This window comes from Sinohyriopsis cumingii, chromosome 15 (assembly GCF_028554795.1).
Source record: "Sinohyriopsis cumingii isolate HCF-2022 chromosome 15, ASM2855479v2, whole genome shotgun sequence".
Classification (NCBI taxonomy): domain Eukaryota; kingdom Metazoa; phylum Mollusca; class Bivalvia; order Unionida; family Unionidae; genus Sinohyriopsis; species Sinohyriopsis cumingii.
The window spans coordinates 17,031,926-17,047,430 of NC_142975.1; the positions used below are offsets into that span (position 1 = coordinate 17,031,926).

Below are 15,505 nucleotides of genomic sequence, written 5' to 3' on the forward strand. Positions count from 1 at the left end.
TCTCGAGTCAGCAATTGTATGCAGAGATTCTTCTATCCAGGGAATATAGTAGACATCTTTGACGGTGAGAGAATTGAGTCTCCGGACGTCGATATAATATCTTAAAATGTTGTCTCACTTCCTTACTAACAGTAAATTAAAAGAGAACTGACTCTGTGACTCGCGGATGGCTCCTGCCTCTATCATTTTTCTCAGGAGTTATTTGTCCTATTCAATCATGGATGGAAATATTCTCCAATATGGTTCCTTGAATGGGTTCTTTTCATTAAGTTTGATCTCGTGTTCCTCGATATCCGTAGAATCATGATCCGAATGACTCTTACAGAAACAGCGCTACATCGATCGATGACATGGTTAAACTGAAATCGCTGTTCTGGTGCTAACTCTGCAACATTATCTTTTATTTCTTCTAATATCCTTGCGTACCGGTAGATTTAATTTTCGCTGAGGACGATCAGATGACCAAGTAAGAAAAACTTGTACATCTTGTGGATCACAAACTATTGACCTTGGAGGAATCCTCATGACCTTGGTTGATAAATTAATAATTCCTACGGGGATTCGTTGTTATTTCTTTTTAGCTGACACTCTTGAAGCTAATCTAGAACACATAAAACGACTTCTTGATATCCCAGAAGCATTTTTCTCAGTGACTGGACACTCTACCCCAAGGACTTTCGAACAATGCCGGACAGTATCACTGTCTTCATGGGTTGGGCAGGGCGCTTGACTGTGGATCTGACGTCCTCAACTGGTATTTTGACATCGCTAAAGACTAAAGGCCGGATTCCACTCCTCTGGTACATTCATGTCATAATTCAACAATATATCCCCTCAAGTTTTTTTTTTTTTTATACAGCGGCGAATAACGTTAGTCACGGCGATTAGAGGAACTTTAGCATTGTAATCAGTGTCGGGGACAATGAAAACTGCTGCATAGATAGGATCCTCACCAAAGAAATGAATGACTATCTCTACCTCAATGTAACCTAAACACGGAAGAGCGTTTCCGTCTGTGCCGTAAACGAATAAACCGAACTCCTTTAGTTTATGCAACCACGGGCTGGGGACCAGATACTCATAAAATCTGTTAGATACAGTTGTAACCATATAGCCTTTATCTACTAGACCTTTTGAAGGTTTTCCCACAAAATACAACGTTCGTCTCATTTGAACTACTAATCATGCATCTCAACATGCATCTTGGTTGTTTTGGGGTTCCCAAACCAGTCCTCTATTTGTCCCACTATAGAGACACGGTTAGAAACCGTGTTTTGGCGATCTTTTGATCACGTTGTCTACGCTCTTGTCCTTTCTGAAAAAAGTTCGACTTCCTGAAGCTTCTTGACCGGAATTATTATTTGAACTCGGCTGTTCTGGTAATTGAGTTTTGGAGAAAAAAATCCGCTGACACCTTCTCCAGTATCCGACGAAACCTGATTCTGTCATATATTCTTAGAGACAGAGTGCCAGGTTTCATGGACAAAACGTTACATTGCGTTGTCAAAACTCTATCTACCATTGTCACCTGTGCTTGAACGACCGTGTTGTTTAGTTTTGAAGGCTTTATCACTGTTAGCAAGCTCTTGCTTAATGGCTCGAACTTATCTCAATACATTGTCTTTCATCTGATTATACTTGTGACGGCTTGCGTTATTCAGCTCGTCGCTCTGAAATCCAGTTTAAAACCTGCATCTCAACAAATCACTTCTGGCCAACTACCATATATGGCCCTTTTCAATAGCCTTCTGTAACATCTTCCAATCTGAATTCTCTTGTAGTACGCTCTCACCCTGTTGTTGTTGTTCTACATAGAATTGTTGCATAATCTCCTCCTCTGATGAGACGTTTGCAAAATACACCAGCAAATTTCCGCACAGCCTCCTGACAAGACGCCGTTTCTCCAAGGAAAAGTAGCAAGCGACTAGCGGTACCACGCAAAGACTTACAAATAGCCTGCATAATAACAGACGCCAGATACGCCTTGTCGCGCAAGAAACACCTTACCTCGTAAACCCAACATCAAAACCTACTTCTGTCTTTGGTGTTGGATCTTCACTGGGAAACGTCGAAATTCGCGGCGTCTGCATCGAAGATGCAAGCGTACTCAACTCGGTCCGCGAACGACGGACGAGGCTATTGGTGTACTTGTAAAATGAAGTGATCTAATATGACTTGTACGGAGTTCGTTGTTTTCCTCCGTCGTAAGCACCCTATACGTACCAGTATAATTAAGATACCGTTTTAATAATCTTCTTCCTGCCTATTAAAGACTACATCATCTTGCTCCATTACAATAGAATCTCTCGAAGACATACTTATCAAGTACTTATTCTACTTACCACAGTAAGCTAAATAATATTGTTAGAGGCAATTTCACTAGCATCACGTGTAACAAAATGAGTTCTCATTGGAGCCGGTTTATCTAAAAATAGATTAAAACTATAATAATATCTTAGACCTCAGTGAATGATCCTGACACTATGCCAGTGTCGATGCCGTTGCTGCTGTTGCTACGGTAACAGTTATGCATATGACAGCTCCCAGCGGATCACAATAAACATCGAGGGACGAACAATAATTAAATCTTCTGAGAAATTATTCTTACTGACATACACAGATAAGATGCAACAGATAACATAAATCAAATGCACCCAATGCTATGAGATCATCTGATGTGACTAGTTGTTCATGACAATTAAAAAGATCTAGTTCAATTTGAAAACTTGTTTTAAAAAAAATTTAAGGAGAGGGGACGGTCTCCGTACTTTATTGGAGTATAGATATGCAGAGTAACGTGATGCCAGCAAAGCGCTTAGTTCACGAAGTGATTGGTTCTCATACCATTGTTAACATTCAAAGTCCAAAATATGAAAACTTGAATTTAAAATTGAAACAAATTACCAGTTACCAAAGAAACATAAACGACAGAAACTATATTAATAGCTATGAAAAAAATCTACAGCAAATATGATTGTGAAATACTATGAATGTAAACTCAGCCGTTTTCCCAACAAAAAGAATATAACACACAAATATTGCAATCTAAGATCTAAAAATGTCCTAAGCGATCAAAATGTCCATTTCCAGCGCCAAGAAGAAAGATAACAATCTTAAAGATGTTAAATTTTTCCAAAAGAAGAATGCCGGTGAATCAGGTATTCTAGTGTGCACATATCACAGACAGTTTCGGTGATACATTCGAGTTGACCTATCGAGTGTCTGTCCTTACTGGCCAGAACAACCTGCAGTAGCCTTATGATTCCGAATACTTACAGGTGACTCCAACAAATCTAGCCAGTGATGACGCAGGGGTATCCCTCGGGCGTGGCACCATGTCAGCAATCCAAATGCCGATAGTGTGAAACAATGAATTCTGATCCCTTTTTCCGTTGCCCCACATCGGGAGTCAAAGTGTATGTGTGTGTGTGTGTATCTTGTGTCTGTGTGTGTGATTTGGATTTGTAACTTGGCTTTAACAATTTTACAGTCATACCGCTGCGATGTCTGCACTGTGGCAGTTTTATAGTGATGTCTAGCATCGGAGCATCATGCTACAGACATGTAGAATGATGATACACCCAGTCAAATTATCCTGACACCAGGCCGAACAATCCTAACACTAACCTCTTAATGCTGAGCGCCAGGAGAGGCAGCTCTTATTGAGCAGTTAGAGGATGGCTTACTTCAACAAAATTTCTTATTATTAGATTGTTTTATTAAATAATTTACGTGATGGTTTTGGGGGTTTGCCATAGTTATATGTATTGCCATAAATGTTCATAAACGGAGTTGGGCTACAAATTCTCACAACTTACAATAAGCCCTTCCCCTATAATCGATGTGAAATTTACACGGACAGCGGCAGTAAAAATAATACGATTTCAGACTGTTATAAGAAAAGATACATGATTCAGGCAAGATTTTTGAGACAGAGAGAGAGAGAGAGAGAGAGAGAGAGAGAGAAATTAATACATTAATTAATTAATGTTCAGTGAATGATCGTGTCAAAATATGGACATTATGTTTTAAAACATACACCAAAATCAATTCAGTCCCTAAAAATTAAGAAAATCGTGTCTTTTTTATATTAAAAATTAAAATTAGCTGTAATTAATTGAGTAGAGAAATAATTAAAAAAATGTGAATACTCCATAACTATGTACAGCGTTTGGTGTCTTTAATATATGTTTGGAACCAGTCAAATAAACTATTATTAATGCTAGCTTAGTAAAGACGGATGATTTGTATAACAATTGATCTATAGTCTCTGCTGTATGGAGATGGTTTAAATAGACCAACCAGTTTCTTCATATATCTTATGCCACGAGACACTTCTAGTAAGCTCAGTTACAATTCTCCCTGCTTCTAAGGGGCGGATTTCTGTAATATATATCTTATTTAAGGTCTTTCTGCGAATTTATATTTCAGTATTTTAGGGCAATCATGTTTTAGGTCGACATAAATGTACTATCAATATGTTTGGTCCAGTTCGTAGACTAAACGTTACGCCAAGATTCTTGTGGAACTCAACAAAAGAGATTATTTCGTTTTTGAATTTTAGTTCACGGAAACTGGTTCTAGATTACTCGAGATTGACATCACTTCAGTTTTGGTTAGATTATCATAAACTAATCACTGCCTTGTCCAATCGTCAACCGTTTGTAAATCATCAGCAATAAGCCTCGTTGATCTCAAGAGGTCATTGCCTACACTGTTAATATACAAAATAAATAATAACGGACCTAAAACAGAGCTCTGTGGTACGCCACCTGCAACATATTTGCTATTTTGATTTGTGCACTATTTGCAAAATCTGTTCGAAGTCTATTTGATAGGTAGTCAGAGAACAAATCAATAAGCAATATCAGCCATAGCGCTTTGATTTAAGTATTAAACTTTTATGTCAAACCCGGTCAAATGCTTTAGATATATCGCAAAAGACCGTTAAAATGTCATCCATGTTATCAAGTGCAGTGCATATTCCATGGCACATATGTATGAGCTGAAATGCTGTAGAATGGTTGGTAATAAAACCGGATTGATATTTAAAATAAGATTGAATGGGTGGTTATCGAGATAATTAAAAATAATTCTTTCCATAACTTTCCCAACACAGCTTAATAATTAAATTGACATGTAACTGGATGAATCAATGGTACATTCCTTTTTATACACTGGCATTACTTTCTCCGTTTTTAATAAAGATGGGAAGGAAGGGACATATTGAATAGGACACAGAGTGGTTTAACTATGGGTGCGATCGTTTCTTTGAGCATATGGTGACTTATTTTATCCACACCATATGCTTTGTTGGCGGATAAGATGTTGAATACATCATAAACATCTTGTTCTGTTATTAATATATTCGTTAGTTTGTTAGTAATTTTGTTTTAACAGTGGAACAATGAGAATGCGAGCGTCGGTAGAGGAGCGTAAGTTTTATATGGAGTGTACACACGAGTGAGGTCAGATTGGTATATCTGACTTAAGCCAGTCAACGAAATGTAGCATGTGAACAGATTTTGTGTTTAATTATGGATCGAAACGGGTAGCCTATGAAGATTACAGAGCAGTAGGAGGTGTGCTCAGTTCTTCGTACTCTAAAGATGATACGAGCAGCTGTGTTCTGAGCTTTTTGAAGTTTCTGTAGTAGATACTGAAACGAACCAGACAGAAGTGAATTACAATAGTCCAGTCTTGAATGTACTAAGGAACACACGAGTGTTGTAGTGGCATCAATCGAAAGAAAATTGAGAGTGGAGCTGATACGTCTCAAAAGTCCAGATATGCAGCCTTGCATATGTTCATTACATGTATGTCTTGGCATGGTGATCAGGATGGCCTTAGTTTTATGGTCATTCATCTGCAGCTTGTTACATGTTATCCATGACCTCACATCAGAAATGCACATCTCTACGCCTTGGATGGTTGCCTCAACTTCAGCTGGGCTGCTAGATTTGTATAGTTCAGTGTCATCAGTGTACAATTGGTGAGACAACAGATGTTGATCTATGACACTTGAGAGCGGCTGAGTGCATGGAATGAAGTGAACTGGGACGAGAACAAAGCCTTATGGAACACCACAACATAGATCAACTGGACTGGACTGGAATGTTCTCCATTTACAAACACAATTTGTGTCATGTTGACTAAGTAGGACTTTAACAATAGTAAAGCTGTATCCTGAATACCAGATACATGCTGGAGGCGGTAAAGTAATATATCATGATCTATTGTGTCAAATGCCGCAGACAATTTAGGGAGGGTGAGGACTATAATCCTTTCACTATCCAAAACAGAGAGAAGGTCATTAATTATTCTCAGAAGGACAATTTTAGCATTATGGCGAGGGCGATATACAGGCTGTACATTGATATAAAGACTATTTGAATTCAGATGAGATAAAAGTTGGGATGGAACAACTTTTTCTAAGATTTTTTAAATGAATGAGAGGTTAGAAACAGGTTGGTAGTACTTTAAAGCGTTCGGGACTAGTGTAAGTTTCTGCAACGGAGACTTAACAACGGCAGTTTTGATAAATGGGCATTCCCCGGAAGAGAGAGAAGTATTGGTAACATCAGTTAGTGAAGGCAATATTGAATCTAGCACTCGAGTAGCAATGAAGTCGAAACCGGATTTAGTTCACGTGATTTTGTTGCGCGTATCGTCACATTTGTATGTACCAAATCCATACAGATAGGTTGAAATCATGTTGCCGTGTATATTCTGTATGGTGAGTCAACTGAAATTGTGTTGTCAAGCTTATCTCTAATAGATTGAACTTTGTCACGGACGAAATTTGCAAACAGGTCCGGAAGGTCGATAGGAGATCATGTTGTTGGAAGTGGTGTACATTTATTCCTTGGCAATAGCTTGTTCGTAATCTTGAACAGTTCTTTGCAGCTGGAACTTTCAGTGATCTTAGTACTGTAGCAGGCTGATTTCGCTGCATGAATTATGTTTGTAAAATTCTTATTAGCAGCTTCATAGATCTACTTAGGAATAGTGAGTCTAGTGGAAAGCCGAATTCCTCCAGCCTTACGGCGTTCCCTTTTAGCAGCGCGAAGCTAGTCCCGAACACTACTATACCATGGAGAACATTTTTGAATTGATACTCTGAAATTGGTTGCTGGGGCATGTTTGTCAAACAATAAACGCAAGCACTTGTCAGATTGTACTGCTGTAGAAAGAAATGAAACAATGTTGTTAGGGTTGCTTGGATGGCATGCATTAGTTGTGTTCTTTTTATCATAAGGAGGTTTCTCTTAGTAGCACACATAGATGGAGGTTTGTGGACTGATACGTTCAGACAGCATATGATGCAGAGGTGATCTGATGCAATTACAGTGTGGGACTACAATGTCACCTATCGTATTTCCCTACTCCAGAAGTTTAGGAAATTGCTCCAAATAGAGAGATTAAGTCAGCTTGTTTTCTTCAACTAGGAAGAAGGTTGTATGTGCAGTAAAAAATGGACAGACCTTTGTTCCATTGGGTGGGAAGTTTGGATCAGTTCAAACGATGTGTGTTCCAAAACTGATACTTGTAGTGTATTTAAGACCGTGAATTATGGAGTTCTTTGCGATGACAGCAAGTCCACCTCCGCGGGAGTTTCGTAGAAACGAGTTGATGGAATAACCGGAAGGCATCAGATCCACACGCTTTGACTCATCGCCTGACTTTTTTAGCCATATATATGTTAGGAAGAAAAGAATCAGTATCCCGACCGTTGATAAAGCTAACTATTGACTCTGATACATCATATATTGGGCCTGAATTCAGTTCAATATACCCTGATATTACAAGAATTAGAAACATTAATAATATACATATAAACAAATTTGGGTACATTGGAATCGCGAAAATATTTCAACTTGGATTAATTTATCATATCTATTAGTACGAATGATGTGTTGCTAAAACTCGAATAACTCTACATTGCAGCAATATGAACGGTACAATTTATCATAATATTATTAGGACAGCATCGTTACCCAATATAATAATTAAATTGATAAATAAAATATTGTTACAGTTTAAACTTTTCTTACTTTTCACAGTTTAGGTAATTTGAGGAAAAGTCCGATATTTATCCTATGTGAAATATTTAAAAGGGACATAGCGTAAAGAATGATTTAACATCAGTAGTAAGGTGTACTTTGCCTCGTGCTTTAGGTCTACCGAACACATTTTACGAAATATAACATCAGTGGTAAGATGGACTTTACCTCGTGCTTTAGCTCTACGGAACACATTTTACATAGTAAGACATATACAACGTACACAATGCAACCGGCCACTGTCGCAACGTGAAGCAGGAGACGGAAGAATGAATGCATGGCTAATAAGATAGAGAAGACCTTCAATTATTAGATTTCTTGCCATCTGAGACATTACAATCGTCAATGACGTAATTATGGACACTAATGAAGCAAAGTATATGCATATGTGACGATGCTGTTTCTAAAAACATCTTTGTATTTTACTTCAAGTTGTTGGCTTATTTAGCATAAGAAAACATTGGAATATATTTGTAATTGAACATGTATTAAAAATATGCATATTTTTTTCTTCAGGTTTCTGAGTCGAAATGAATCTTCAAGCCTCGGAAATCGTGATTTCCTCCCATTAAAGTTCACCTTACCAGACGACAACTTAACCGATCATAAGGCGACTGCCTTCGCAAACAATTCGAGAATGTACCTGGTAGATAAAAAGCGTCTCTTTGAAGTGGGAGAAACTATTGAAGTAAATGTTGAATTGTTTGATGGATACGGTAAAAGAAGGACTATTGGTGGTGATGATGTCAGAATTAGACTTTACAACGATGACCTAAAAGCATATGCTTGTGGCCACGTGATAGATAATGGTAACGGAAGTTACACTGCTAGACTGGTTGTACTTTGGGAAGGAAGGTCTCGAATTGATGTGACTTTGTATCACACTAGAGAAGCTATCAAGGCCTTGTACCGCACATGTGAACAGGTTTGAATCTTTCTCTTACACACATGCCTACCTACCTGACTACCTGTCTTCTATAGTTAAAGTCATGCAGGCGTTGAACAGCGATTATTTCAGTAATGGGTGTCTATTTTTAAAATCTGATTCGAAATACCTTTAAATGGCAATTACTATCTTTATTTGGATCCTCATACATTCATATTCCTTTGGATGGTCATTCTGTACACTGTCCGAGAAGTACGTACAGAAAAATCAATGTTGAAGCACGTATATATTTTGGACGAGATCATCCTAAAGGTGTGATCTAGTTCAGCCCGCATTTGAATATCGCGCGCTGTGATATCAAAATAAAAGCTACACATGCTGATAAGGAAACTCTTCCTACCATATATTGTGACAATTAGACTCGACGTGCTCTCTTCATGACCCAGTTTAGTACCTGTAAAGGTCCACAGAGTTCGATAATTTTCGTTTGGAAGTTTCTTGATAACAGTTAAGGTGATAATCATTCAGTAATCAGAACTGAATAGACTTTGGTTGAACAGAATTAGCGTTATATTGTAAAACAACAATTTGTATTTAGTTTAAGATGTGTAAATGCCCATACATGACCTGTATGACTTTTACTATATCATAGTCTGGAAGATGATAATAATAGGATTTTCAATAAATAATAATGAATTGTATTCTTGTACAGCTTTATACTTAAATTGAATGTTTGAACAGCATGACCACTTGAAGGGTAAAGATGTTAGCTTGCCAATTTAACTCTATACAGGAGAAGCGTTCCAGTGATATTTAATATTCTTCAGAATTCGAAGAAATCATACAAAGCATTTTATAATCGTTTTATAAATCGTTGCGTGACGCAAATAATAACTAGTACATTTGCTTGTACAGAGTGTAATAAAGAACACGATCCCTCAATACCTACCTTTCATCTCATTATTTTATTGCTCAGTAACATGTGTGTAAACAAAGGGGTATATACGCTGAGCTAGGCGCTTTAGCCTAATTTGCTCCAGAAAACAAAAACAGTGTGTGTGTGATTTGAACTTAAACGTAGCTTTAACAATATTTCTGTCATATCACTACTATATCTGCAGTGTGACAGTTTATAGTGATGTCTGCACTGGGGCATCATGCTGCAGACATGTAGCATCATGTCCCACCCAGTCACATTATCCTGACACCAGGACGTCCAGTCCTAGCACTAACCTTTTAATGCTGAGCGCCAAGCGAGACAGCTGCTAGTAACATTTTTATAAGTCTTTGGTATGACTCGGCTGGGGTTCGAATCCGCGACCTCTCGTATCCGAGGCGGACTCTCTAACCACTAGGCCACCAGAGCGGTAGAAAACATAAAAACACGTGAATAAACCACTCAAATGTGATTAGCAAATGAAATTTGGATATTTTTAAGATTCGACTGTTTGAAATTATATCAACGGTTGACCTAAAAGATCAAATCTTATCACAGACATTTTCTATAAAAATTAAACCCAATTTTAAAGAAGCAAATATATAAAATGTTTTATCAATAAATTTAACTTGCACGGCTAATATATTATTGACATTTGGCACAACCGTTACATCAATGAATATGTTTAGTATTGGAAGGATGGCTCGTTTTGGATGGACATCATTTATAGCTGCTAAATCAAAGATCACGGACAGCTCCGGTGGCTGCATGGTTAGAGTGTCCGCCTCGGATGCGGGAGGTCGCTGGTTAGAACCCCGGTCGAGTCATACCAAACTCACACACATTCAAAGACCACGTCAGGGGACGTAATGTAGTCAATAATTTCGACCATTGCCTCTTCACCCATTTTAGCACGAAATTGTTGGAATGGGTCAAAGTAAATCTTAGAAGCGGATCAGATTTTTGAGTTGCACAGATAGTTCAACAAATGACATTAAAAAGTTTCTTCTAGAAGACTTTGTTTATTATTTTTACCTTTCTGAATTCAGTCCGTGGGATATATTATGGGGAAGTTCAAGGCTGGTGACGTTGAGGAATATACGCGCTGCCATCCATTGGCACGTATACTTAAAGGGAGAGAACTATGTAATCTAACATTGGAAAATGGCGGAATGTCCTGGTACTGCTGGAAACCTTCCAATATTAAATTACTGTGTCACGATTGGGACGAAGTGACTTTAGGGGCTCCAAGTCATCGTCCTCTTTTCACTAATGCAGAGGAAGGTCTACTCTCTCCGTAAGTCATCGCACTGACAAATTTACATGAAGCAAGGTTTAGTTTGCATTTTAATTTACTTGAGTTTCAACAATTCTCCTTTCTTTTGACTATTTTTAGCTTATTGATTAAAATCCAAATAGAATGAGATAAATTCAAGTTGCAGTTTTTCTTGTTAATCTTTTCATATTTATTAAAGTTCATAATTTTAAAGTATTCACGGCATTTGTATTGTCCTTACAGTCTGTTTAACAGATTACAGAGTATGAATTTGTATCATCGTTGTATTCCAAAGGTCTTGCGCATGTTATTCTTCCGCGAGAGTGTCGAAAGGCTCTGTACAAAATTGTATTCAAAACTCCATTATGATGTTTTTCTACATTACTCTTTTCTAGAGGTGGTTATGGAATCTCTGTTCCTGGAAACATTGAGGTGGACGTTAAGAGTTGTAAGTAAGCACTTTAAAATTGTAAAATTGAAATATTAAATTTACGATTTCTTTTTGTCGTCTTGCAAATTTGTTTACAGTTCCCTACTTGTTATATCAGGTTTTTGGACAACATATTAACATTTACTGTCTGAATCATAAATTATGTCTGTTGGTGTAGGCGATCATAAAAAAATGGTAATGTTCTCCTCGTCGCTTCAACGGCAAATGTAAAATTTATATGCGGGTATGTATGTAACCAATAATGTATGCATTTTACATAACAGCAAAAAATATCAGTAACATACTAATAACATAAAATGTGTAACAAGCATCTGTTCATTGGACGTAGAAGTTACTTTAAATATAAAAGCAACATAATGTTCATGGAAGCATAGATGAACTACCGAAATGATAATAATAATAATAATAATAATAATAATGTGGACTTAGTACAGCGCCTAATGTTTAGAAGCTCTAAGCGCTTTACGATATTGGATAACACATTCAAACATGTACAACAATATTACAAAAACAAACACCATGAAATTACAAAACAAAAATCAAAGATGTTAGGTTTGCTTGAATGACATGCTTTAGTTGGGTTCTGTGCATCATATGGAGGTTTCTCTTAGTAGCAGACAGCGATGGAGGGTTAGGGACTGATGCGGTGAGACGGTGAGATGACATATAACGCAGAGATGATCTGATGCAGTTATTTTCATGGGACTCCAATGAAGGCTGTAGAATATTATCATCAGTTCAGTGAAGAATCCTGTCTAAAATGTGACCATGTTTGTGGTTGGGTTGGCTAACTGACTGTTTGAGGTTGAAAATGTGATAGAATATCTGAGTTTTGACGTGTAAGCATTTCCACGGCAGTCAAAGTTAAAATTCAAATCTGAAAGAATAATAAGGTTGCCACCCATCGAATATCCAGTCACAAGGAGGTTAAGAAACTACTACAAAAGGAGTTTTAGTCAGCTTGTTTTTTCGATTAGGAGGAGGGCGTTAGAAGAAAAAAAATGAACTGATCTTTGTTCCATTGTGAGTGAGGTTTGGACCAGTTCAAACGATGTGTGTTCAAAACTGAAACTTGTAGTACGGTTAAGACAGCGAATTATGGAGTTCTTTGCGATGACAGCGATTTCATCTTCACAGGAGTGGCATGTGAACGACTTGAAAGAGTAACCGAAGGGTATTAGATCCACACACTTCGACTCATTGCCTAAACATACTGATTTCATTAACTTATTGCCTAAATATACTGATTTCATTAACTTATTGCCTAAATATGCTGATTTCATTAACTTATTGCCTAAATATACTGATTTCATTAACTTGTTGCCTAAATATACTGATTTCATTGATTCATTGCCTAAACATACTAATTTCGTTAACCTATCTGAATAGTAAATAGTGCCTACTAAGAAGATAATTGACAATAAACTAAGATGTTTCTCTCAAATATTTTTACATTAACTGTTGCAACTTTAACTCAAGGCGGATTTTTCAAACATAAATCAGTAGCTTTAGCTTTTGATAGTTTTCCAAGTAAAACTGAGGACGTATTTTATTTAACGTTCGGTGTACACCTTCCAGTGTTACGTCAAATCAAGCGCCGAGGTGCAGCGTCCGGGACAAGAACTTTCTGCAATCCTCAAATGTTGGTGCATGGGTATAATGACGTAAGCACAACGACTTGAGACATTGACAATTTAGGTAATGCGTTTTTTTCCTCCATGAATCGTGTAAAGCTACACCAATGCTCCATAACAGCATTTGAGTTTTTAGTTTGTACATGAAAATAAAATAGCCTATGTTAATGTACGTATATATTACTATTATCTTAAAACGTAAGTGTCACGTGATCAGTTAGGCGGATTTAATGATGTGGCTTAAAGTCTTTGTGGTATTGGTTACGTATGTGCATTTGATAAAATTAAATTAAATATTGTTATTCTAAAATTTAATACTAATATAGTCGAACCAAAGCCTATTAAATCCTTATTGTTGAATGCTCTGCGTCTTAAATGTGATTTTAAAAAAAAAGCAACTTTCCGAACAAAATTATTGATCGCTATTGAGTTTTACGATGGTGTCAGGCCATAAACTTAATCACGTGAACAGGACATCCAGTCTATCATAAACAATGACAGGATAGTACGAATTTTTTCGACACTCGCAGCTTTCATTGTGACATCACAGCGCGCGATATTGAATCCAGTTTGTACTGGATCACATCTTTAAGCTGACCTCATCCATGTCTACGTACTTTCACATCGATGTTGTCTTATGCATTTCTCGGGGTGTGTAAATAAGAACCTTAGAAAAGATTTAGGATGTATGAAGAGCTAATAAAGTGAATTATCGCCATTTGAAAGGACGTGTAATTAAATTCTAAGAAATGAGACCCATTACTGAATGAGTCTGTGCTGAATGCCTACTTGATTTGTATGACTTGTATTATTTGAATCTTATTTAAATGTGGTAAACTTATATTATTTCGTGCTTATTGAAGTTTAAAACTCTGTGGGATGGTTTGCCGAATGTTGAATGTTTTTATGGATATTTCATTGGATGATGGCTGTTTTGCATATTCAGACTACAAAATAAACAGGAAAATAAGCATTGAGCATCATCATTACCTACCTAATAACGTTTTTATGTAAGTGAGAAGCATGCTGCTGGTAACTCAACATTACTAATAAAGTTACATCTCTGTGAAAGAGCTGGGACTGCAATAGAAGGCATAAAATCTTACTCAGACCCTTTTATTGCAAGATCATCCTCCAATGAATGCAGAGAGAACCTAACCTTCTGTTATGAAGGAAACCATCTTTTTATTAATTCTAGGAACTGCGCTCGACTTCATTCAGTCTCTAGCAGTGCACTGATCTAGTTATTTAGTTTAAGGAGGAATCAAGTGCGCCTTGAGTAACACTGTCAGTAGTAAAGGGGGACGCTATAGCGTCAAGGGGAATTAGCATTACAAGACCCTCATATCCACTATAGCGTCAAAATGTATAGCGTCAAGGGGAATCAGCATTACAAGACCCCCATGTCCACTATAGCGTCAAAACTTTGAAGTACACGCTGGGTCACTATAGCGCCAATGGAAATTGAACATGAGACTATTGAGTTTGTATAGCGACAAGGGAAAGTTGGGTTTGTATAGCGTCTGACGTCACGGTATGGGAGATTGGTAACAATGTTGCAACCCTGTGAGGTGACGTCACAGTACTCAGCAAAGGAGTGGGACTTAGACTGATATAACACAGAAAACAGACAAACAGTTATACAACATGCTAAAAAAAAGTTTGAGGCAAGAAAGCAATTCTTTTCGAGGCATATGAGTGGCCCTGAAAAGGGCCTTTGTGTTTATGTTAACATTATTCCGTTAACATAGAGGGCATCGCATTGGTCTCCTTCTTTTCCTCAAACTTTGTCTGACTTCTGGTCCGTAAATCAGAACCCTCTTCAAACAGCCTTGTCTCTCCACATACGTTCTTCTTTTCCAAATGCTTGTATCCGTGATCCTGACAATTGTCCATGATCACCTGACGACATACATGGGTAAGCGAGAGTAGAGGATTCTACGTTGGTCCACATCTTTGTGACGAGAACAGGTGAAGGGAATGCAGTGAACTGCGGTTATTTATAGGGGAAGGGAGGATCGAAACGGATTGAGTTTATTCACCAATCCAAACACGCGTTACAAAATTTAGTCTCAACACGGAACCAATCTTCCAATCCGAAGAGAGTGGACTGTGAAGTCACATTCCCTACATAGAGGCGCTAGCGTCTGTGCGCAGTCAATCCATGCGACACAGTTTTCAATCATGACTGAACCTAAGAAGACGATGCATTGGGGTGCACCGGCCGTGGAGACGGGAAGGAATGGAATAACAGCGGT

At 37.6% G+C, this 15,505-nt stretch overlaps 1 protein-coding gene across 1 annotated transcript in view; it reads left to right on the forward strand.

The window, feature by feature from the left end:
* The first annotated feature begins 684 nt into the window (after window positions 1–684).
* LOC149781337 (NXPE family member 4-like) overlaps window positions 685–15,505 on the forward strand; it is a 34,292-nt gene continuing 19,471 nt past the window's right edge. The window contains exons 1-4 of the mRNA XM_089934700.1: window positions 685–800; window positions 8,580–8,988; window positions 10,936–11,183; window positions 11,558–11,610. Coding sequence (XP_089790826.1) covers window positions 685–800; window positions 8,580–8,988; window positions 10,936–11,183; window positions 11,558–11,610 — 826 coding nt within the window. The remainder of the gene's footprint in view (window positions 801–8,579; window positions 8,989–10,935; window positions 11,184–11,557; window positions 11,611–15,505) is intronic.